At 43.5% G+C, this 23,105-nt stretch overlaps 1 protein-coding gene and 1 long non-coding RNA gene across 5 annotated transcripts; one reads left to right on the top strand and one right to left on the bottom strand.

Moving 5' to 3' along the window:
* Positions 1-834: 834 nt before the first annotated feature.
* LOC131107607 (sine oculis-binding protein homolog) lies at positions 835-14,032 on the bottom strand. Of its 4 annotated transcripts, XM_078799068.1 has the most exons (8): positions 14,003-14,032; positions 10,308-10,455; positions 7,676-7,805; positions 7,362-7,550; positions 6,590-6,741; positions 5,584-5,679; positions 3,196-5,079; positions 835-1,543 (listed from the first exon to the last, which is right to left on the bottom strand). In XM_078799068.1, the coding sequence occupies exons 2-7, from the start codon at positions 10,398-10,400 to the stop codon at positions 3,205-3,207; spliced, it is 2,535 nt and encodes an 844-aa protein (XP_078655194.1). In that variant the 5' UTR covers positions 10,401-10,455; positions 14,003-14,032; the 3' UTR covers positions 835-1,543; positions 3,196-3,204. The 4 variants fall into 4 exon arrangements, with proteins under 4 accessions (XP_078655194.1, XP_057913783.2, XP_057913784.2 ...); XM_058057800.2 differs by lacking the exon at positions 14,003-14,032 and having other exon boundaries at positions 10,308-10,762; XM_058057801.2 differs by lacking the exon at positions 14,003-14,032 and having other exon boundaries at positions 3,196-5,058; positions 10,308-10,762.
* Positions 14,033-14,089: 57 nt separating this feature from the next.
* LOC144902114 (uncharacterized) lies at positions 14,090-15,510 on the top strand. The gene is made up of 2 exons (XR_013630382.1): positions 14,090-14,255; positions 14,761-15,510. It is a non-coding gene; the product is annotated as an uncharacterized LOC144902114 (long non-coding RNA).
* The last annotated feature ends 7,595 nt before the right edge of the window (positions 15,511-23,105 follow it).

Below are 23,105 nucleotides of genomic sequence, written 5' to 3'. Positions count from 1 at the left end.
TTTAGGTCAAATTCGGGATGGGGAAAATAATCTATTTAATTGATCATTGATTGAAAATAGAGTGCATGACTTGGCTGCTACCAAGTTGGGTTTTCTGTCTGAAGAAGAACATGATATCAGCTACGGGGAGCTGAGCTACATCCATGCTATGGCACAACTCCTCCAGACAGCATTATTCTGATCAACAACTGCTACAACACTGGCATTGGAAACAGGAGTTCAGAGAGACATTCTCCTGTAAAAAAAAAAAATCAACAATTAATCAATTACTGTACTGAGGTGAATATAAGACACACCTGAACATAAGACAACCCTTTTCAATACTTGTTTTTGGTAGACAAAATCCTTTGAGACACCTTTGGGTGTCCAGTGGGCCCATTTTTTGTGGCTGCATGGTCACTGGTGTAAAGGAGTGACTGGAAGAAAAGCCTGCTTGGTGCGAGGTGGTTTGGCGCCATCTTCAGGTTGGCATGGATAAATCTCTGAAAATAACGCGACTTATAATCAGGTCAATACAGTCGTTGTTGAATATTTTTTCCCCCATTAGTTGCTCAAGGAAATTTTGTGAGATGCTCCTCCCTTTGGAAATATGATTTGCTATACAAATGTTGATGGGCGGGGTCTTTTAAATGACACATTCGTGGACCCGCATCATAAGGACCACTAAAGTGATCACACACCATCCCAGCTACTGTGTATCAGTAGGTCAGTCTGTCTTATAATCTATGTTTTTATACATTATTTAACATGTATCTACAGTAGTAGACATCTTGTCATAAACTGCTCAGTCATCAGTCTTAACCAAAAAGCCCTTTGTGATGATTTTTAAAAAAAAATCTCATTTCTCCCTGAAAGGCAGAACAAGCGGGTTGTGGATAGTGAGGAACCCAAACCTCAGAATCCGAGTGTTGTGTATTTAGATTGGGCAGGGAGATGGAGACGAGAAGGGTATCCTATATTCCAAGCTGTCGGTCAAAAAAATAAAACCACCTCCTCCTGAAGTCTGAGCCCCCGTCGGCCAGGTAACCCAAAACCTGGAGTGGGGAGTCCGTGTGGTATACGGTGAGAGGAACAATGTGGCTCTTTGTGCAAGCTGGGCAGAGAAAACAAGCCGTTTCCCCTGGAAAGAGATCATGTTCGGGCTCCATCTGAGAAGACCACACAAGGCTGATCAGTGCCCTGTCTGCTCTGTGGAGTCAGGAGGCGGAGGAGGAGGAGGAGGAGGAAGACAATCACATCTGGGCACAGCAACACACTTCAAGGGATGGTCTGTATCAAACAGTCCTTGGACACAACACGAGCCAGGGGAACTTGTTTTGGTCCAAAACGTGTGATTGTGTTGTGTCCCTCCCTTCCATGCTCCAAGGAGACTTGTGATCATGTGGCCATGTGGGTTGCTTCCGGCTTTGGCAACCTGCTGGTCCACAGGCCGCGCAACACTGGTGGGCTGTGGGGATCAGGCAGGAAGGTGTTAGCACTGGCGTTGTCCACAAGAGGGCATGGTACTGAATCCGGCACTGCCATCCTGTGTTGAACAGGGGTGCTGTTCATTCATTGGGGGGGGGGGGGGACAGAAGGGGAGATGAGGATAAGTTTAAACATACCACATTTATTTGTTCGTCCGTGCCATATATACACTTTTAGTCTAGTCGACACCACACTGATACCTTACACAATCAAACCAAGAACATCTGGCCTCCTTCACACACACACACACGCACGCATATTAAATGCAAACAGGCACAAGCTCATGTGAAGCCAGTGTTCTATACTCCCCTGTCTCACTGCGTTTTAGTTTCAAAAGCTCAGCGAATACTCAAGTGGTGGGTTCAAATTACACAAGTCTATAAAATATCCCAAATAAACTCAAGGAAATTAAGACCCCGAGCCAAAATCCCCCAGTCGGGTGCCATTTGTGTCCGAATGAGAGATTTTTTAAAAGACATTTAATGATAGAGACAATAGGACAGGACGGTCGGTAATGCTCAGCTCGGAGCACAGAGGTGGCGCGCTAAAGCCATTCACATAGGGCAGCAGCCAGCTCCCATTACACACAACGCAGGGCTATAAATCCGTCTGCACGACACAGGCAGCATGCTGTGATTTCATATGTATCGGTTACTAAGGGAACACTTGAAACCACAACAAATGACAACACTCACTTTTTTAGTGAAAGCAAATCTTGCCGTGTTTGGGTCCAAAAAAAACAGTTGACTTTTCTGTGTCAATGGCCAGCATTTGAAAAGCTTTTATTAAGATGACTCTTGCCCTTTTGAGGGACAACATGTAGTGGAAGAGCAGAGCAGTTGAAATGAAAAACCAGGTCTGAAATATCAGCGGATTAATCTCAGGACATACAGTTGAAACGGTAACATGATCTCATTATGGCAAGGTACCAGTGGGCGCGGACGCACGGGTGGTGTTACAGGCATTTGGATTCCCAACCCAGCAAGTGAAATAAAGAGGGCCTTTTGATAGGTCCAAAGCAAGCGGCCTGTTCTCTTTTACTTAACATCTGGTTGGCAACGGACAGCAGTTGTGAGTGCAGATGGGGGGAAATAAAACAAAAGAAGCGCTATAGTCAGGCATACAGTCACTATGAGTGTCACTGTGACATCTATAATGGAAGAAGCCTCACAGCTGTTTCCCAGATGGGTCTTCTAGTCCCAAGACCTCTTCTGACTATCTCAACATTGACGTTGAAAGGTGACAGGGGTCGCCATTGAAGACCCTTGCTTGATTTGACACGTGACCTGGATAAAAGTACATGTTTAACACACATGCTACTGTGTGGAGTCAAAAGCATCCTGGCACGCAACCAGAGCATTGTGACTGTCAGGTTGTGTCGAAAGTGATCGCCTTTCAAAGTGACTCTCACTGCCCGTGCCCTTCACCTCCTTCCCCTGTTGTAACCCTAGAGCACGTAGGAGTGCCAGGTAACCAGGATTCTCTCTCTTTGGCGCCATGCTGTTTAGTGACCATGTGAAACCTGTGATTCAGTTTCCCCTATGGGAGTCTGTGCACACATTTTTCCGGTCCTTGGTCAAGTGATATTTGGAATCATTTGTGGTTTTTAATTCAACCGGCATGGCTCTCCACAATGCAAATTGATATGTTTGAGCATTAGCAAAATGTCTTTTGACAGACATGCCACTGTTTAATTATTCCCTCGAGCATGGGATTAGAATTTCTTACCTCTGTCCGTTATTTGTTTTGATCGCGGATGCGCAGACATCTTCTCTTCAGAGCTGGCTCCATGTCGGCAGAATTGGGTGTATTAGCGGGGCTTCGTAAGCTACCCTTGTCCCTGAGTTTGGGTAAGAGCAGCGGGGTGGGGCTCCCACCTGTCTTTGGTGCAGTGGGTAGGGCATAGGCGTGGTCCTCATCTGGGAAATGGGGGTCCTCTCCTGCCTCTGTAACTAAAGTCTCTTCTGACGGACCGACTGGACCTTCAACTCGTACAGGGCCGACAACAGAGCACTTGTTCTCCTTTATAGACTCCTGCTCTGTCAGTGCAGTATCTGTTGGGGGTGCTGATACTCTTTGGGGTATGGGTGAGTCTGAACTGCCTGTGGATTGTACGGAGGACATCCCATTTGGACCATGGCTCTGAGATTTCAAGACAGAAGACATGCCACTGTATGGGCTCGGTGGAGGTGACACATGAGAGTCCTTATTTTGGTTTACAGTGTCATGTGAAGGAGATTTGGGGGGTTGAATGATGTCATGGAACCCTGATTTGATACTCTGGACTGTGCGTGACTCCTCCAACCCCGAGAAGTCCTGTAATCCCCTGGCATTAGGTTCCAGCTTCACTTGGGTTCTTTGTAGTACCCTTTGTATAACTTGTCGTTCTGACTGCTGCTGTTGTTGTTTATAGTCTATGAGTCCTTCCGAGGTGCGCGTTGAGCAGGGTGATGTGTTGTACTGCGCTCCGGGGGATGGTGTCCCACTGGGGCATGTGGATGTTGGGGATGGGAATGGCCTCTCTGATTTAACCCAACTCATGTCCTTGCAATTCGGGTCACTATGTGACAAGTTTCCACCCACTTTTTGGTGTACATATTGGGCATTCCCTTCAGGTATTCCAGGAGATGGAACCTTGGCAGGTATGGATCTACATTTGTCTTTTCCCTCTGGGACAGGCTGTATAACGCCACTGTGGTTTAGAGTTTCATGATTTGTTTTTGGAGGAACTGGAACCGGGATTGGAATGGGTATTGGGACAGGCAGTGGAACAATAATGGGGTAAGGTACCAGGACAGTGGGATGTGGCAGGAGTGGACTAAAGGAAGGAATGCCAAAGTTCATTACGGGAGGTATTGGGACAGGGCCTCTTGGTAACATATTCACTGGAGGGGAGTGTAAGCCAGGGAAGTAGGGTCGAGGGAAGGGATGCATCATTCCTGGGGGGTTCATAGAGGAGGAATTGGGAGGTTGAAGGTGTGGAGAGTGGGGGGTTCTGTGGATAGGGCTAGAGGAGGGGCCTGGTTGTCTTGGATGGTTGGCAATGGGGCTTCGGAGACCCTGGGCATGAAGAGGAGGCCTGATGAAGGGCATTGGCATTTGAGGAATTGGCTGATGATCTAAAGTGGGGCGTGGAAGAGGAGGAGGGATAAGAGTAGGGTGAGGCGACACCACTACAGCAGGAGGAGGTTGTTGGATGGGCCTGTCCAGCGTCCTCTGTCCAGAGACAGGGAGTTTAGAAGAAGATGATGACGACTCTGACGGGGAGATGGAGGATGATTCTGTTGAGCCCAAGATTGGTGTAGGGCCCTTTGGGGACATGTTTCTATGATGCGCTTCCCCTGTGCTACCGCTGCTATTCCAAGATTCTGGAGTGAGAAGCTTTTGCCCGGCAATACCGGTGTCCGACCTCCCCTCCTGGCCAGCTCTAGCCGGACTGGAACACGTAAGAGCAGCACGGGCTTCTCTGTAGAAAACATCCATCTTGTACTGATTGAGGCATTTGGTGCTGCAGAACTGGAGTCGCTCTTCGCCAGATCCAAAATCCAGGTATTCTTTGGTGTGTCGGACATGCTTGCACCAATCACACACCTGCATTACAGGAGAGAGAGACTGTGGAGGGTCACTAAGAGATCCTATACCTGATGTTAATTATGTGAGAGTACACCTCTTACATTTCAGCAACCATTTTTATTATAGCATCATGTCAAGGGACATATTCCATTTATTAATGTTGAATCCTACGTTGTGGAAATTCACTTATTGCGGTCCGGTCTAGAACTGATTAACCACGATAAACAAGGGACAACCGTACTTTAGAGGAGTAAAATAGTATAGATTTACTATCTCCTGAAAATGCACAACCATTATTGTCTAAATAGTTTACGGCACAAGTGAGACAATTGACAATTGTCCTTACAATCAAACATTGTGGTGGTGGTATCATGGTCTGTGGCTGCATGAGTGCTGCAGACACTGGTGAGCTGCGGTTTCATTGAGGGAAACAAGCGTTCCAGCAGATGTATCCAAGTTCAATGTTTTAGTATTGTCTCTTGATAGTAAAAAGGTTGCCTAAATGTGAGATATTGTGTGCATGTAATTTTATAGTGTACTTACTCTAACATTGCTGTTTATCTTCATCACCAGCCTGGGTGAGTCATCCGTATGGGGGTGCTGTGGGGACCTCTCACCGTGGAGGTCTTCATCTCTGGCCTAATTGGTGAAAACCAACAAACATGAGTTCATATATGATGGTTTAACTTGAAACTTGTTTTTTTTCAAATCCAAATATACTGGAATCAATCCATGACCATTAAAATTGAAAGGCAACAACATGAAGTGAATCAAACGCTGAAGTTCAGTTCAGAAAAGGGAAATCATTATGTGGTGAAACAGATACACTTCTACAACCAAGCGAGGAAATGATGCAACTCATGTATTGTCATATTAATAATGTCTTGCCAGTATTAATATGGGAAATTCCTCTTGATTTGTGTAAGATGATCCGCTGTGGATCCGAGTGTGTTCCCCAGCCCACCGAGTCGTGTTGAGTTACGACACATGAGGCAGCTGAAGGTAAGGTATGCACTGAAAGTGGACACCTCGCCCCAGGCCTTCTGGCCTTCCTCTCAGACAAGCAGCAACAAGCCAACCGAGCCACTTCTCTCCCCGCCTCTTACAAAGTCGAGTTTGTTGCACACGGTCTGCTCAGCCCACTTTTGTCTCAACAATCTTGTGACTAAACCTCCTGCAGTATAGTCAACAGCGATAGTGAAAGGTGATATCGCTGCCTGTCACCCTTTAGCTCCAAACTGGGAATATCTATGTCTTAATTGAAGTTGAGAAATGATGATGTGTGCATCAGCCTAACCTAGTAGTAGTTGTTCTGGTTTGTCCCACACACTGAAACCACTCTGATGGCTGACCACCACCATTAACGACAACCTGATGCAGGGACACCGGTTTGACACTTAGTCGGGGACTAATTTGATTGGCAGAGCAGTGTAAATCGCAGAGAATGGTTGAATTTGTGTGAATTGACGCAGCATCACAAAATCCTTGAGATTCTGTAAAGGAGTACGCCTCTGTTGTAATGATATGAATATGTTCGCTCGCAAATCACCTTATTGCGCTTGAAGTAGGCCCGTCTGCAGGCGGCGAAACACTTCTCACTGCAGAAGCTCTTCAGCTCGGAACCCATGCATAGAGAGTAGCGCTTTACACCTTCCTTCTGGCACCAAACACACACTATCTGCACATTCTGCATGTCGTCCACTGCAGGGGAGAAGAGGTTTGCGGTTAAAATACAAAAAAAAACAGAAAATTTGCAAAGCTGCAACTTTGTAACCCTACTTTTACATTGTACACTGAAACTGATTCATTACAGTTTTCATAGGGGCAGCTATACTTGTGTTAGCAATAACATAGCTATACAACTATGTTGAAGTACTACATGAAGTACACTATGTTTTCATTGCATTCGGACTGCACGAGTGCAAAAACTCAATCCCGATTTTCTTGCTTAGAATTGAGATTTTGATATTATGATTATTATTATTGGACACTGCACTGTGTTGTTCTGCAAAAAGAAAAGGTTACGGTGAAAAAAATGCATCAAGTCAAAATGTGGCATGCTCGCTTACTCCACATATTAAAAGACAAGTCATGTGATTGCTTCCCCAGCAAGCTGATGCATGATAGCCACTGCACCTCAGTGGTCAACTTGGCCTAGTCAACTCGCTGGGCAGTGTCAGCCGTCATGCTAACAACACGCTGGATCCAACTATGACTAATCTGTTACCTCCAGATATATACAGTAGATATCCTCTAGTTGTAGACCATAAAACAATGAAGCACAATTAAAACTGTCAACTTCAAAGACTTTAAATCTTTACCTGCTGATGGTTTTATGAGAGGGACAATGACAGGTGCACTCTTGTGCTCCTTAGACGTGGATGTGCTTGTCGACGAAGAGGACGGTGACGATGAAGGGATTCTGGATGAATCCTTCTCCCCGCTCTTCATTGCATGCACTGAGTGACTGACTTTGCTGTCCGCAGTCTTATGTTTTGGCAAGGAGTTTTCTGTAAGACGTATGCAAAATGTGAATAAGAGAGTAGGTGCTGCAAATCTAAATGACTTAATGTCAGTAAAACCTGCAGAACCTGTTGGCAGAGTCATGTCCGATTCATTTAAACAGCTCCCCCACCTTTTAACACAGATACATGCTGGCGCCTCTCCCTGTAGTTCCTGATCTCATTGGCCTCTGAGTCTCTGAGATCGACTTTGTCATAGCCGTACCATCCCAGGAGTTCATTCATGGTGCTCTCAGCAAAAGTCTGCAAGAGTAAAAATGGGAAAGAAGTCAGGGATTAACATTGTTTAGAAACTTATAAGGTACCCGAGCCACAAATTGGATATTGTGTACCAGTTTTGATCCTATGCTAAACATAATCAGACACTACTACTCTGAATGAATGGGAGGGATTCTTCCTCAGCTCCAGCCCTGTTGCAGAAATGAAAGTGAGCACAGTGGAGTACAGTATGACGCTTTTTCCATGATGTGCTCATGTTGTTTACCCTTGCTAAATCTGAGACGGAAAGGTTTAAAACCCAACACCAGTGTGAGATCTATGAATCATCCTTTTGTTTATCTCTTCTAATTGGAAAAAAACTGTTCCCTACTGATGTGTGGTCTCCCCCTCTTTTTTTATTACGACCAGATTTAAGAAAAAAAAAATCAAAACACAAAGGTCTCTCTTTTTGTCCACCCACCTCTCTCTGTGGCTTTGGGAAGAACCGGATTGGAGGAGAAACCTGATCCAGAACGGGCAGAAATCAGAGCGGGACACCCAACACCGCGGCGAGGTCCCACGCTTCTCGGAAATGCCCCCGCTTCTCTCCCTTCTTCTTCTCCACATCCATCCTCCCCGTGTTCACCATCCTCCCCTCCACCCCGACACCTTCCAGCCCTGACACCCGACCCAGCCCTGCCTCTCAGGTTTCACCCTTTTCCAGCACAGCCAGTCTGCTGTGGTCTGTGTTGTAGTGGCGTGTACCGACTGCACATTCTTTCCCTTTGCTTTTCCTCACTCCGACCTCTGCTCTCCACCAGGGCCTCAAAGAAATGGATCTCTCCCTTGACTTGCTCACTTTCTGCTGTGTATGTGCAAGCGCTGGTATCATATCCAACTAAATATGCCTAACGATGATTAAAGTCAAGTATCCGGTGTCTGGTGCTACGCTCTGGGCCCAAAGTGGAGGGAGTGGGACCCAATGTGGTGTTGAAACAGATGTATTACAGAGACAACACTGGGCCGGACCTCGACAGAGTGAGAAATCAGTTATCCTGCCTTCCAGTGTGTGAACTTCTTTCCATCTTAGGATCGTTACACATTTACGGGAGAACTCAAGTCACGTCTCTACAGCATACACACTCAGTTAGGGATACAGTGGCCCGTCACTGGGGTGGGGTGGCTTTTGACCCTTAGGAACATACAGTACTGGTCTGTGGAAAGATGTGGGAATAGTGACTGTACTCCAATGAATATGGCATAGTATTATTATTACTAGGGATTGTACCTTAAGGGACACAAGCTGTCTTTTCTCGTACCTGTTTCGGACAAGGTTCCGCCAAGTATTGGACTTCAATTTACATTTTTTGACATTTTCTTGTGTATAGATTGTTATTATGAGACATGCTTTACCCTGATGAACGAGGTTTGGTTGAGGTTTAGTTCCTAAAGTGAGCAAAGCAACATTGAGCTACTTTGAAAACACCTGCTCTGGGGTTAATTATTGGATTGTAATTGGACTGTTTGCACTTTTTTCCAGAACCAAACAAGAGGTATGGGTTTGTTCTCACAGGGACAGACCTCTACACCCCTCGCAGGTACAATGATGTAGTGTTTTCCTCAGAGCGCCGATGCATATAAAGCTTTGTGTCGTTCATTCAACGGTTTTGTCCACCCACACTTCCCACAATGTTGTTTTTGTTTCTTTCTGGCAGTTCAGACAAACATCTGCTTTGTGAGAGTGACAGGCCATATCCTAAACCACAGGGAAAGTTGCGGCCAAAGCCAACAAGCCCGGGGCCGACCCTGAGCGATCCAACCAGGGGCAGGCTTACATGAAGCGAGGATAGCGTTTCACATGTTTTGATTAAAATTAGGGGAACTCGTAACACGACACCTCCCCTGGATATCAAAACTCCGCAGTCCAAACCACTTACAGAAAAAGCGCACATTTCCTCCCCGCACTAAATGCCAGAATCATCCCCTCCTTCCCAGCGCCTGCTTGAAGGAGCCTCAGATATCCCTTACCAACAGTCTCAAATAACCAGTGTCCGAACCCAAACAAAGCACACAATCCATGGATACATTTCCATCCAGTAATGTGTGCATAATGGAGGGAGGGAGTCACGTCTTTGACTGGAAGAACAACCTTAAAATCTTCAGTTAGGTGGTTGTGGTGTTCCACTCTTCTCAGCCACCCATTGTGAGGCTGATGCAGGTTATTTAAGGGGTACTCACGCCCCTCCACCCCCCGCCCCCCAGCCCAGCAGGCGCTGTGAAGAAGTGACGCACATCTGGATCTCCAGTGGACACAAGAGTGTGCATGTCCCACCACAGCTGGCCTGACATGACGTCACAAAAGATGAATGTTACTGTGCTTAACATCTACAGCCTATTTAAAACTTCTTGACTTCTTGATAGAGATGTTTATATTTATTACTGCTCGTACAAAACAATTCATCTTATGCGCTATGGTCACATGAATAAGAAACCCTGCAGTGATTTGTGCATAGTTCACTAAAGTAGGAAAAAGGGAAGTTCCCTCACCTTCATCTCCTGATTTATTTCCCTCTTTACGGGGTGTGCGGGTTTCCTGCTGCGTTTACTTTCTGGAGGTCTCCCTTTCTCCATCTCTGGCATAGTCCCGGTCTGTGGAAGTGGATCCGCTTTGGATCTGCTGTAGCTGTAGATGGGGCTTCACTGAGTCAGTGAAGTGAGTCCGAGTGAAAGCTGTCACTCGAAATGACAGCGGCTGTCATTCCCCGGACGTGTGAGCTCCTCATCTGGGGCTCCACGCAAAGAGACCGCGGGACATGTGTGTGTGTAGTGCGCTCCGTGCTGGAGGCTCCACTGTTGAACAAGCCCCCACTCGCTCCTCTTTACCGCCGTCGAGTTAGTGTCAATACCGGAAGTAGAATTTCAGACTAGTTATGTAAATAAAATCCCTCCAGCGGTCGCAATAGGTTACTTTACGCTCTGTTGTGGACTGTATCACTGCACAACAACAACAAAGATATGTAAAAACAAAAATATATATCAAATTACATTTAATCTACATCTTACTTTGATCCATAGTATAGTCATTATGGAATTAAGATTGAGAATGCTATTGAAATATTTGAAAAAATGAATTAATAACGTAAAACAATACAAACAAAAATGACTAAATAGAAAAATATAGAATTATGTGCAATTTAGAATTAAGTGTGAATTTCTATATTTTGTGAACCCAAATTATGATAACTGCTTTTATTTTGAAAGCTAACCCACCTATTCTTGGTGGAACTGCACCACTTGACGCTGCCCTCCCCCGGCCACATTTTAGGATGAAGGAGGGAGGGCCTCTGATTTGATGTAACCCAACACCAGGGCGCCCACCTCCGCCCCCTCTTCCCAAATCTCAGCAGATACATTTCATAAGGAATGCAAAGACTGTGTTTTATCTGAGGGGACACAGTACAAACACTGTATAGTCTTGTCCTAAAATAAGGAGACGAGAAGGCCACAGTGGGTTAAATGATACCAGGGGGAGTTTTTTTTCTCTTTTTGATCAGAGCATGTCCAGTGTAAAACACCTGAAATTGCCTCCAAAGTCAAGGTGTGTAAACAGATGAGAAAGTCAGGTGACATTGTCGTCTGTGTACGTCTTTAAGCATTGTGAGCTTTTAAGAGAAACATTTGTGCTGTGTGGTTATTCTGGATGTTAAAGGCCAGGCAGGGGAACCGGTCCCTATCGTGTTTCTCAGCCGCTTAGGAAAAGATGGAGATGATCGAGTTGCATTCGGCAACATAAACATGAGTGTGAAAGGCGTTGTGTTGCTTTTACGTGATTATTTTTACCTGGTTATTTTTACATAGCCTACATGTGCAGAAATAGAGTATATACTGCAGGAGACTTAGAGAGGACGCTGAAGTACACTATATAAATACATTTGGTATGCAGTTTTGATTGGAAAATAACATTTAAAGACATATTTCCCGCATGAGAAGTGTGCGTGAATGCTGAAACATTTATCACTCTCATCACATCATTTGTTGTTGTGCTTTCCCCATTATTATGGGCCAGTTCTGAATGAATTTGTGTTGTTTGTTATATATATTTTTTATATTATGTCCACTTGTTGTGTTAAATGCCTCTGCTGGAACACTTGAAGATATGTAGTAAGCTTGTTCACATAATTAAAAAAAAAACAACCCACAAGATTTTGGACTGTGGAAAAGCATGCCAAGATGGCAGTCAATCCACATCCTATCTTGCAGTCAGTATAGTTAAATCCATATTGTTTTGCTTGATGTATTCTACAAATCATAGCATGATAGTACGGGGTTTCATGCCAGGGCTAGATGAGCACCGATCTGCTGTTCATCGGTATTGTATTGTATATTGTATCATCGTCATCACAATATCAGTGAATGTTATTGTGCTATTGTTGGGAATTTGTCATGAGTTCATGGCTGCATTTGTCTTCATTCAGTTCCAGGAACGTATTCCGGTAAAGAGCGCCATTGATGATTGCAGTATGAAAAAATGTTTTCATCCATAGCTTCGGATATATAATATATTGAGGGTGGTCATGTTGGAGGTGTCCAAAGACAAAGCACCAAATGCTCACAGAATGTAGAGCTTGTGTGGTAACGTCTCTTGTGACATCACAACAGGAGGCCAATCTCCATCGTTTTGTACGGTATGCGTCCACAAAAAAGGCAGTTTGAGTGTATTTTTACACACTGTCTTCTACTGTACGTGGAACCTTGAGTTCAGAATGTTTGAAATATTAGCACATGGTTGGAGGTGAATGTCAGTCTTACTAAAATGTGGGCAAGCTTAGTCCTGTGAAGTACGGTATACATGACTAGTATAATAATACACCACTGCTGGTGTACACAGAAAATAAACTTGTATTTCAAATGCACTTAAGTGTGCTTAAAAATGAAATTTACATGTTATGGTCTAGTAATGAGAGACAGCCAGTAAGACAAGACTTTTCTCCTCTGTCTCCACTCCACTCATAACTGCTCAGTCTGCCCTGGTTGGAGGAATCCAGGCAGCACCGCTCGTGTAAACAGAAATCTGACCTCATGCTCTGGGTTTAGGTTTCGCTCCCTCGTAGACCCGCTGATGACACTCGATCCGACCCTGCTTTGGGAAAACTGGGCTTATCTGATGCCTTACAAAAGGCCCCCCCCCTTTCCAAATCTCCATAACAGCGCACATCTGGTGCCTCTGCAGGGAACGATGGTCCTTTCTGAAAACGAGACGAGGAGGGGGGGTGGGGGGTTAAAGCAAGCAGCCATCCACTTAGACAAATGACAGGGGACTGAGGCTGTCCAAGGGGATGAAGTTACAGTCCCCAAACATCTGGATTGAATTATGAAAACTCCATGGATACATGATAGCAGCCTGTTTACTTTCTCAATTTAAAGGATTTGGAACATCTTTGAGGTTGTCCTGACTCCTCAGCATAAAAAAGTAACACACTGTATTGAGAGGTGACTTACAGTTGCTTGTAATGACCGACAGAGGGCAGTGTCTACTTGATAGAACCCCATTATTTTGTACTACTACACTGCAAAACTGTGTATTCAGTTTCTTTATTTAGACAGGTAAACATACTATTGTAGACCAAATATCACTATCATAACCTTTACACTTAAAACTATGCTGTTTGAGATATAATGGGATGGTATAGTGAGACTATTAGCGATAACTAGCTAGTTCGTCACCGCGTTAGCCTGATAGATAATAGATACACCGATACATTGATTAAGATTGTTGAAAAACTGACAGCTAGAGATGTACTGTAATTCAATTTACGTTCTGTTTTCTGACCACTAGATGTCACTGTTGCCTTACTTTGTAGTGGCCCGACAGGGGCTGTTCAACAGGTTTGCATAGGCATTTTTTTTAAACCTAGGTCAATGGATATAAGGTAATTGCTTGAAATGTATTTCCAAATAAATACCAACGATTGACTAAATCTGCCTTTTCGACCGCAAAACATGCGGTCCAAACATGGCTTCCAACTATGGTCACCATGGCAACGTAATGACGGCGGTCTGGTACAGGTGTCAATTGTATTGTTGGTCCCTTTTCGACATGTTGTTGATTTTAGCCAGAATAAAAGTAAACAGTGACGTAATTGTAATAAAATATAGATGTTGTATGCTCAGCTGAGCCTCCCAATTGTGTTCAAAGTGATTCAATTAACCGCTTACGTAATTAATAACCGTACAATACATACAATACGGCGTCATGTCCGCGGTCTCGCCCTCCTCCCGCTCTCCCTCCTTACTTCCGGACTATTGGTGACGTCATCGGGCTGCGTATATAAAAGTAGTTGAGGGGCAGACAGCTGCGACACTGGAAGCAAAATAGTCGACAGAAGGAAAACGTTCTGTCCACCTGCACTGCTTTTTAACAGCAAGTTCAACATGTGCAAAATGACCATCGTCCACTTGGGAGTGATTGCCTTTGCTATTTGCTTATCAACACAGGTAAGCTTGCATTAATACTGAGTAGAATGTTGTTGTGAGTTGTGATGTTAATTGTATTTCTATGTCTAAAGTCTTTCATTTAATGAGGTAGAGGGGATTTTTAGGGAGTAACTTTACAACTAGGTAGAATTATTTTTTTTAAATACATTAAATACGTTTTTCATTCTCTATGCGTTTTTATCCTCCTTTCTTTACACCTGAGACTTGATGACTCAGATGTAATGATGCCCGCCCTGCACAAATGTGGCGAGAGGGTCTAAAGTTACTTCTGGTGTCAGAAGAAACCTGACCTAGGCGTACGGAACCCTATTGTGCGACTTCCTGATTAATTCATTTGTTTTAAATGCATTTGGGAAAAGGGATGGGATTAAACAAGGTCTTTACTGTCCTGTTCTTCAATGGACATATAAATATACATAAATAAACTAAACCATTGTCATACCGTGTGTGTTTAAAAAGTATGGACACTTTATTAACTTTTTTCCTCATGTTCTCTCCTAATTAGGTGGTCTCTCAGAACAGCACAGACCCCAGCACAGGCATGAACTACACCTCCAACAGCAGCACGCCCACTATGGCCACAGACACCTACAGCAGCTCGACCAACACCACATCCTCCACCACCGGAGCGGGCATCTCGCTGCACACTGCCTTCACCTCCTCTTCTTGCACCTTGCTCCCCATCCTCCTGACGGCAGCCTCTCTTCTGCAGAGCCTCTCCTGTTGAAAGAACCCACACTCGGTCCGGCCCCACTTTTATTACCTATCACAACACTGCACCAGACTAACAGGGATGGACCTCTTTATCATCTTAAGAATAAAAATATGTAATGCAAATCTTTCAGTGACATGGGCGGGACTTTAGCTGGAGCCCCCACCCTCCCCCCTTTTTGCTAAAAAGCAACTCTTGGCTTCACTGGGGAGAGGCTTAGGGCTGCACTTCACTTGTAATGTGGTCACAGTGCTGACCACTTGGTTAATTGTATAACTTCAGCTCCAAATGGCTTCGCTCCCATTTCCCGCTCAATTTGGCTCCTCGATCTTCCCAATTTCAGTTGTATGTAGCAAACAGGACTTTATCGGTCATGCCGATTACCCGCCTATTCTTTTACAGGTTGACCCAGGAAATGACTGACCACACGGGATGTGTTAATGTTAGTTTTCCTCCTTTATAGCTTCTATTTTGTACAAAAGAAAATGTGTTTGTGTATTAGTTGGACTGTAAGATCATGTACAATAAATTGTTAAAACTAAATACTATGGAAATTGTTTCATTTTTGGGTCAAAGGAGAACACAGAAGGATGGCGCTACAGCTGTGTTGGTGCTGCCAGGCAGTCTAGACGGGCAGCTGGTGGGCTATAATGACTCAGCATTCCCTGGTACTACCGTTGATCTCCTTTTGGATCAGAGCCACGGGGGAATGCAATACTTGCTATGGCCGTCAAGGGACTCAAAACAATGGTGTACGTCATTGCGAGTGAGATAACGTGTTTAAAGAACCTTAAGGCAAAGTCACATAGAAACCTTCAGCTCCCTCAGCGCATTTACATAACAGCCAAATAAAGACATAATAAAAATATTTGAATAATCCCGGGTAAATCTAAATGTTTGAGACTTGATGCCCAACCCTATTAATAAATCAAACACTTTCATAGAACATAGAATACCAGTTTACAACTTTCTACATCCATGTTTTAACATTAGAGCCCTCTAGACATACAATAGCACCCCTACAGCCGCCTTTGTACTCAATATAATTGATAAAATCAGAGATAATAAGCTATTTAAGACATAAATAATACTGCTGGTGTGTGTTTCAATACATGTCCGGATGTGTGGACAGGAAGTGATGTTGGGGATTCAGAGTTGAGTTTCAGCCAGAGTCCCTCCACAACTGTCCCCTGTGTGATATTATTTTTATGATAATGATGTTGATTATTAGCATAATTGTTATTGTGCCTGTTGTACGCTAATACAAACCTGCAATAATTGTGAATGGCGATGAAGTCTGGTGTGTGTTACTAGTGACACCTAGTGGCCAGTGTAGAATGAAATTAATCAATGTGGTTATTAACGTTCATGATTTCGGCTCATTTGGTCATTTTTATAAAGAAGAATACAAGAATACATACAAATTGCAAATAATAGGCTGCGGTCAACCACTAATCACAATGAAACCATCCACCAGCATTTCAGAATCCAAAATGGTCGACTCCTGTAGTTTCTAATGTGCTACACCGTGAAGCTGGAAGTAGCCAACACAAAAACAAACTTTAACACATACCTATATGATGATTTAAAAATTATTTTGTTTATAGAACCGAGCATCCCTTAATTCATTTAATACTCAGTTTGCAATGAAATGAAACATTTTCCGCTCTCTCAAGAATCAAAACCAGTACAGCTCCATCATCTTGCATCATTATCTGTAAACCAGGAAGTGGCCTGCTAATAAACAAATGGACAAAAAGATGTTAATTTGTTCATTCTTGCAGAAAACAATCAAAAATATGCTCCTAACTGTCATACAGACAACTTGTATTCATGTTATTGGAGACATCATAACAATGTTGGCTTTAAAGTGGCTGGACAGAAGCAAATGACACAGCCAGCATATCAAACATGTCTGTGGGTTGAACTGCATGGACGCTGTGATGGCAGACTGAGTAGCGTGCGGTTGCGGAAATGCCTCAGCACCAGTAAAGCCAACCTCATGACTCATTAGCCCGACCTATTGTCTGTCAATCCTCTCTGCACTATTAACCTCTGTTCTATGAAACGTCCCTTTTCTGGATGCATCCTTTTAAAACTTGTCCTCTACCGGTTTTCTCTCTAGGTCGTACTTTATTGTGTTTTTTTGTGAAGAATGACTCTCTCACAGTCTGTTCTTTAGATCACAAAAAGCATGTGGAGCATCAGAGTCTCAAGCAAATTTTGAAGTGTGTATCATTTGTGAATAATTCTTAAAGGACATCAGCGACTGGAATAGACCTGATGACCTAATTCGTTGACAATTTGAAGAAGGCAACCAGCATTCCTCCAATTTTTTTTTTTCACGAAATGACACACTTTCAAGGTTTCTTAATGTATTTCTAAGCGATGAGCGATGTGTGACTAACATACAGTCATCCCTCTGGCGACGTGATGTGTGACTCTCAACAAACCTTTAATCATTGAGTGTCGGCTTTGAATTATTCACATAGCCGCCACAGTTGCAGGGACAATGCCCCCCATGCATGTTCACATGAAAACTAGCATCTTCTTATACCTGCAACCCCTGGTCAATGGGAGCTAGGGGAACATGTAACGAGTAACTGAACATATAGGAGAACAGTACGCTACCTCGCTCGCAACAACAATGCAGCGTATGAGTGCATTCTCCTGCAGAGAAGACACTTGTCCACATGTAACTTCATTCATACGTCACATTAAAAGTACTTTGGGACTTGACTTCAGGTACAAGTTTGCTTGTGAGGTTCGTAAATAATTCAGGACTCAGTGTCACATGTCTCGTAATTAGCAAATGTGAAGATAGATGCTCACTTCAAAAGAATGGAATGGGCTGGAACATGTGTACTGCATACTGTATATATACTATCAATGCACATTTACTGTCTAAATAGCGAGTATTAAGGTAATTACAGTGTGGTCTGGGGCTGCACGAGTGGGGAACTGCGGTTCATTGAGGGGAAACATGAGTTCCGACATGTACCATAATGGCTGTGGAGTTTGCCTGTGCGTGTGTGGGTTTTTGTCCGGGTATTCCGGTTTCCTCCCACATTCCAAAAACATGCTAGGTTAATTGGCGACTCCAAATTGTCCATAGGTATGAATGTGAGTGTGAATGGTTGTTTGTCTATATGTGCCCTGTGATTGGCTGGCCACCAGTCCAGGGTGTACCCCGCCTCTCGCCCGAAAAGAGCTGGGATAGGCTCCAGCACACCCTGACCCTCATGAGGATAAGCGGTAGAAAATGAATGAATGAATGAATGAATGTACCGTGACAGTGTGAAGCAGAGCATGATTTCCCAACATGATGACGAGCACAAACACAACTTTTCCAGCCACATGGAATCAATAACATCAGCAGCTTTCTGTAAAACCTAAAAAAATCAAGCTAATAGTGTTGAAACCAGATTTCGAGACACTAATGCCTGTGTATGGCACGGCGGAATAGTGGTTAGCGCGCAGACCTCACAGCTAGGAGACCAGGGTTCAAATGCCATCTTTGTGTGGAGTTTGCATGTTCTCCCCGTGCATGTGTGGGTTTGCTCCGGGTACTCCGGTTTCCTCCCACATTCCAAAAACATGCTAGGTTAATTGGCCACTCCAAATTGTCCATAGGTATGAATGTGAGTGTGAATGGTTGTTTGTCTATATGTGCCCTGTGATTGGCTGGCCACCAGTCCAGGGTGTACAGAGGGTCCAGCACCCCCGTGACCCTCGTGAGGAAAAAGCGGTAGAAAATGAATGAATGAATGAATGAATAATGCCTGTGTATAGTTCAAGAAAAACTAGGCGCAAATGTGTGTTATTATTATGAAATTGGTCATTTTTGCTGTTTAAATTAGCTATCTTTCAGTTTTATGCTGCTAAGTCTTTCTGAAGATGTGAGAGAGGCCTCAACTTTGATAATGTTCAAATTACTTATATCACAAAGCTGAGATGTACAGGTTGTTTCTTCCTGAAATACGTGTACTGTATATACCAGTAACTTGGCCCTTGTATCCTTTCATTTTTCATTATGTGGCCCTCAGTGGAAAAAGTCAGACTATTCTCCCTCGCGTACTCTACCTGTGACCTTGTTGTCCGAATTTGTTTTACAAATCTTTGCCTTATGTTTATCTAGCAGTTTCTTTAGCTCCAGCCTGACCCAAGTCTTTCAAGTGGCTTCAAGTCGGGATGTTTACACATAGCCCAAGTCCATTTGAATGCATTTACATCATCACAAACCAACGTTGCACATTTGCAAGGCTGCCGTCACACTGCAAATGTTACTACATTACAACCACCACCACAGCCTTCTGTAATTTGAGGTGTAGCTATTGTTTTTAATCATTCATTCATTTTCTACCGTTTTTTCCTCATGAGGGTCGCGGGGTGCTGGAGCCTATCCCAGGTGTCTTCGGGCGAGAGGCGGGGTACACCCTGGACTGGTCAGCCAGCCAATCACAGGGCACATATAGACAAACAACCATTCACACTCACATTCATACCTATGGACAATTTGGAGTCGCCAATTAACCTAGCATGTTTTTGGAATGTGGGAGGAAACCGGAGTACCCGGAGAAAACCCACGCATGCACGAGGAGAACATGCAAACTCCACACAGAGATGGCCAAGGGTGGAATCGAACCCTGTTCCTCCTAGCTGTGAGGTCTGCGCGCTAACCACTCGACCGCCGTGCCGCCCTGTTTTTAATCATTAATTAGTTTTTAAAAAATATGTAAATAAATATGTATTTTATAGCTTGTTCACTGTAATTTTGCTTATGTAAACTGAGTTTACATTATCGTGATTTGACTTTTACGACACGCTCATGTTGCCTCTGCGTGATGTCGTCGTCATGGGATAAAAATAACACAACAACGTACCACGTGTGCGTGCGATGGACCTGCTGAGCATGACAAAGCACAGCATAGAGACTGACACAATAAATTACTAATCTTTGAGGTTTTATCGTTAAATGCTCACTTCCTCCTGGATGTTCTGCTTCTGCTAAACCCTGACCACATGTCATGAACACACCCCTGCTTCCTCGTTTTTTGAAAATGTCAGTTTTTCCGTTGTTTTTGGAATAAATTGAGACATTTTTGTATTGACCATGATGTAGACATGGAGCTTCAGGGAGAGTACTTCCATAATGATATCAAAATAAAGGTCAGGCTAGGGATCAGTTGAAAGGTTTTTCCTGCCAGATGGCCGCCGCTTGTACACTCGTCCCCCTCCCATCTCCCAGCGAGGAGGCACCAGGTTGCTGTATCAACAGACAGCTTAAGTGGATCATTGGTGGAGGCAGGCCTCATCTAATAAGTTGTTTAGATGGATGGGTTCCTCTCATTTCCACTAATCACAATGCCTTGACAAACAGGCTATAATGAGTTTGCTCATTTGGCAGTCCGCAGTTTCTGAGGCTTACAATCTGGGGTTGCTACGGAAACCAAACAAAAGGCAAGATGCTTGACGCCACTTGTGGAACGATGCTTGGTGAAGTCACACTGAGGTTGATTTGCTGATTTCACACAAGTAATTAAAAACTTAAAGTCATATTCACACCAGCAGTGTAGACACTCTCCCTTTTGTGCGCCTAACTTGACCTCTTTAGCAGGGAGCCCCAAAGAGCTAACCTGATTTCATAAGCAAATCAGGTTGGATGCCAGATTTAGAGCTAGCCCTCGTATGTCCATGGCAACCAAACCAAGTGTCCACAGAGAGTGGCTGCAAATCTAGGACACCCTCCTTTCTCCTCCTCAGAATCCTCGCGTCCCTGTGTGACCTTTAGGAAAGACACCTGATGCTGTGTAGCGTCACCTGTGTGCTGCATGGCAATATATTCCACCCGCATGGGAGTGTGTTATACTGAAAGAAGGCTATATGAGAAGGCAGAAACCTAAAGTGTTTGAATAATCCTCCACACAATGACTGTTGAATATTGCGTGAGAGTGAGAGTCTGTGGCGCCATCTGCTTTGTTGTCGAAGCTCAACTTACCTGTCGAAAACACCAAAACCGCACTGTGTTCTTGGTAGTTTTACACACGGCTATTAATAACCAATTGTATGTTTTTAAAAATGTTGCAAATCTCGACACACTTTATAAACCCTTGGTTATGGCAGTGGGATTCCTTATTTATAAATTCATAATTTTTTTATACCTAGTATAGAAAACCTGTTAATGATCTTCTAAATATGATTTTTAACATGAGAGCCCTCTAGACATGACCTAACACCCCGATACAGAAAATAAGTCATTTAACACATAAATAAGACTTGTGCTACTATAAATGTGTTCCCCTCAAGCAAGCTGAGGGATGGGTGAACAGGAAGTGATGTCAGGGTCCAGAGTTGAGATCCAGCTTTTCTGTTGTAAAGGCTGCAACAGTAGCCCTTGTTGTTATTAGTGATTATTGTGCCTATCGTGTAATAATTCACATGCAATAATTTGTTCCAGTGCATCAAAACCTTACAGACACCTTGTGACCATTACTGCATTGCAGTATCCTGATTGTCTTGAAAATGCTTACTTTATTTATTTTGTACTAGTAAAAGGTCGAATTCAACCACAAAACAGCATGATTTATGAATTCATATATTTAAAAAAAATGATAGAGTGAAACCCTGAAAATCGAAGCGTGACGTAGCTAGATACGACTATTTCTCAAAAAAAAAACCAGAAAACAGACCCTCTATTTCACATTATTTTATATTCCTTGCAGTAATTATTTTCCATGATGAAAATGTATACAGTATCTGTGCACCTGACAACAAAGTTACAGAACGAAAATAAATAGCCAAAGCCGCCCTTTTTTCTTAATGACAGCTCATTAGCAGCTTGACGCTCAGCCCCCACCCCACCGCCACCAGCAGGCAGTGACATTTGTATAATGAATGCGGTTCATTTTCACCACTAATGGGAAACAGAGAGAAAACGTTGTTGCACTTGGATAAGCAAGATGGTGACAAGATGCCGGGGTTAGGAATATATCTGCATCATTTGTGTACCACTCCAAATTGTGGCGCTGTTGTTTGCAAATACATAGAAATGAGGGCATTGTTAGAATTTGCAGACAAAATAATTCAAAACCCATGTTTGAAATACCACTATTGCCTCATATGGCAGTATGGTAATTATCCCACGTGAAAGTTATTGTATTGTAAAGAGATATTATCTATGGGAAAATAGCACACGTACTAAAGCTCCCTGTGGGTACAAAAAAGGGCTATTGCATGTTTTTATCAGCTGTACATGGTATACATAATAATATTAGCATCACAATAACATTGACTGAATGAACACAGTTAGCATAATGTTAGATTACTAGTCACTGCCACTTGAGGTTTCCTCCCACATTCCAAAAACATGCTAGGTTAATTGGCGACTCCAAATTGTCCATAGGTATGAATGTGAGTGTGAATGGTTGTTTGTCTATATGTGCCCTGTGATTGGCTGGCAACCAGTCCAGGGTGTATCCTGCCTCTTGCCTAAAGTCAGGGATAGGTTCCAGGATACCCCAGTGACCCTCATGAAGATTACAGATAATTAATGAATGAATACATTTAGATTCTACCTTCAAATTTCTTGGTTTAGCACATTATTGGTAGAAAGACTAAAACCAGCAATGTAGGATTCTTTTTATCCAAGCAGCAGTCAGGGGTAATAACTCGGCTCATTACAGACCGGCTGTAATGAGTCGGTGCAGACAAAGCACCCAGTTTCCAGTGTGTCCCAGTCGTTCCCCCCTGAGAGCTGTGATCATAATGATGGCGCTGTTTGTTGCCTGGTTTCATGGTGTATCATAATCACATAAACCATAACTCTCCTCTCACTGGAATAAACACACATTGTTTAGTATATCAAAAGCCTGTCCTTTTGGCGGTTTAAACAGGTACATGTCAATAAATGAGAACATTTTTTGAAAGTTAATTTGTTGCAGTACTTCATTTCAGACACTGAAACTTATGTTTTATAGATTCAGCCTGAAATTAACCCCTAACTCTAATTTATTGAGTGCATTCAAATTTAAAATAATGAAAAAATCTTTAATGATTTGAAATAGTTGTGCATAATTAAATAGTTTCTGCCACCATTATAAACATGAACAATGTTACATAACTGGGAGGGTCAACAGTAC

Source organism: Doryrhamphus excisus, linkage group LG19, assembly GCF_037039965.1.
Source record: "Doryrhamphus excisus strain RoL-2023G ecotype Guam linkage group LG19, RoL_Dexc_Guam_v1.1, whole genome shotgun sequence".
Taxonomy (NCBI): Eukaryota; Metazoa; Chordata; class Actinopteri; order Syngnathiformes; family Syngnathidae; genus Doryrhamphus; species Doryrhamphus excisus.
Note: the sequence above shows the minus strand (reverse complement) of the source record. Positions and strands in the feature narration are given on the sequence as shown.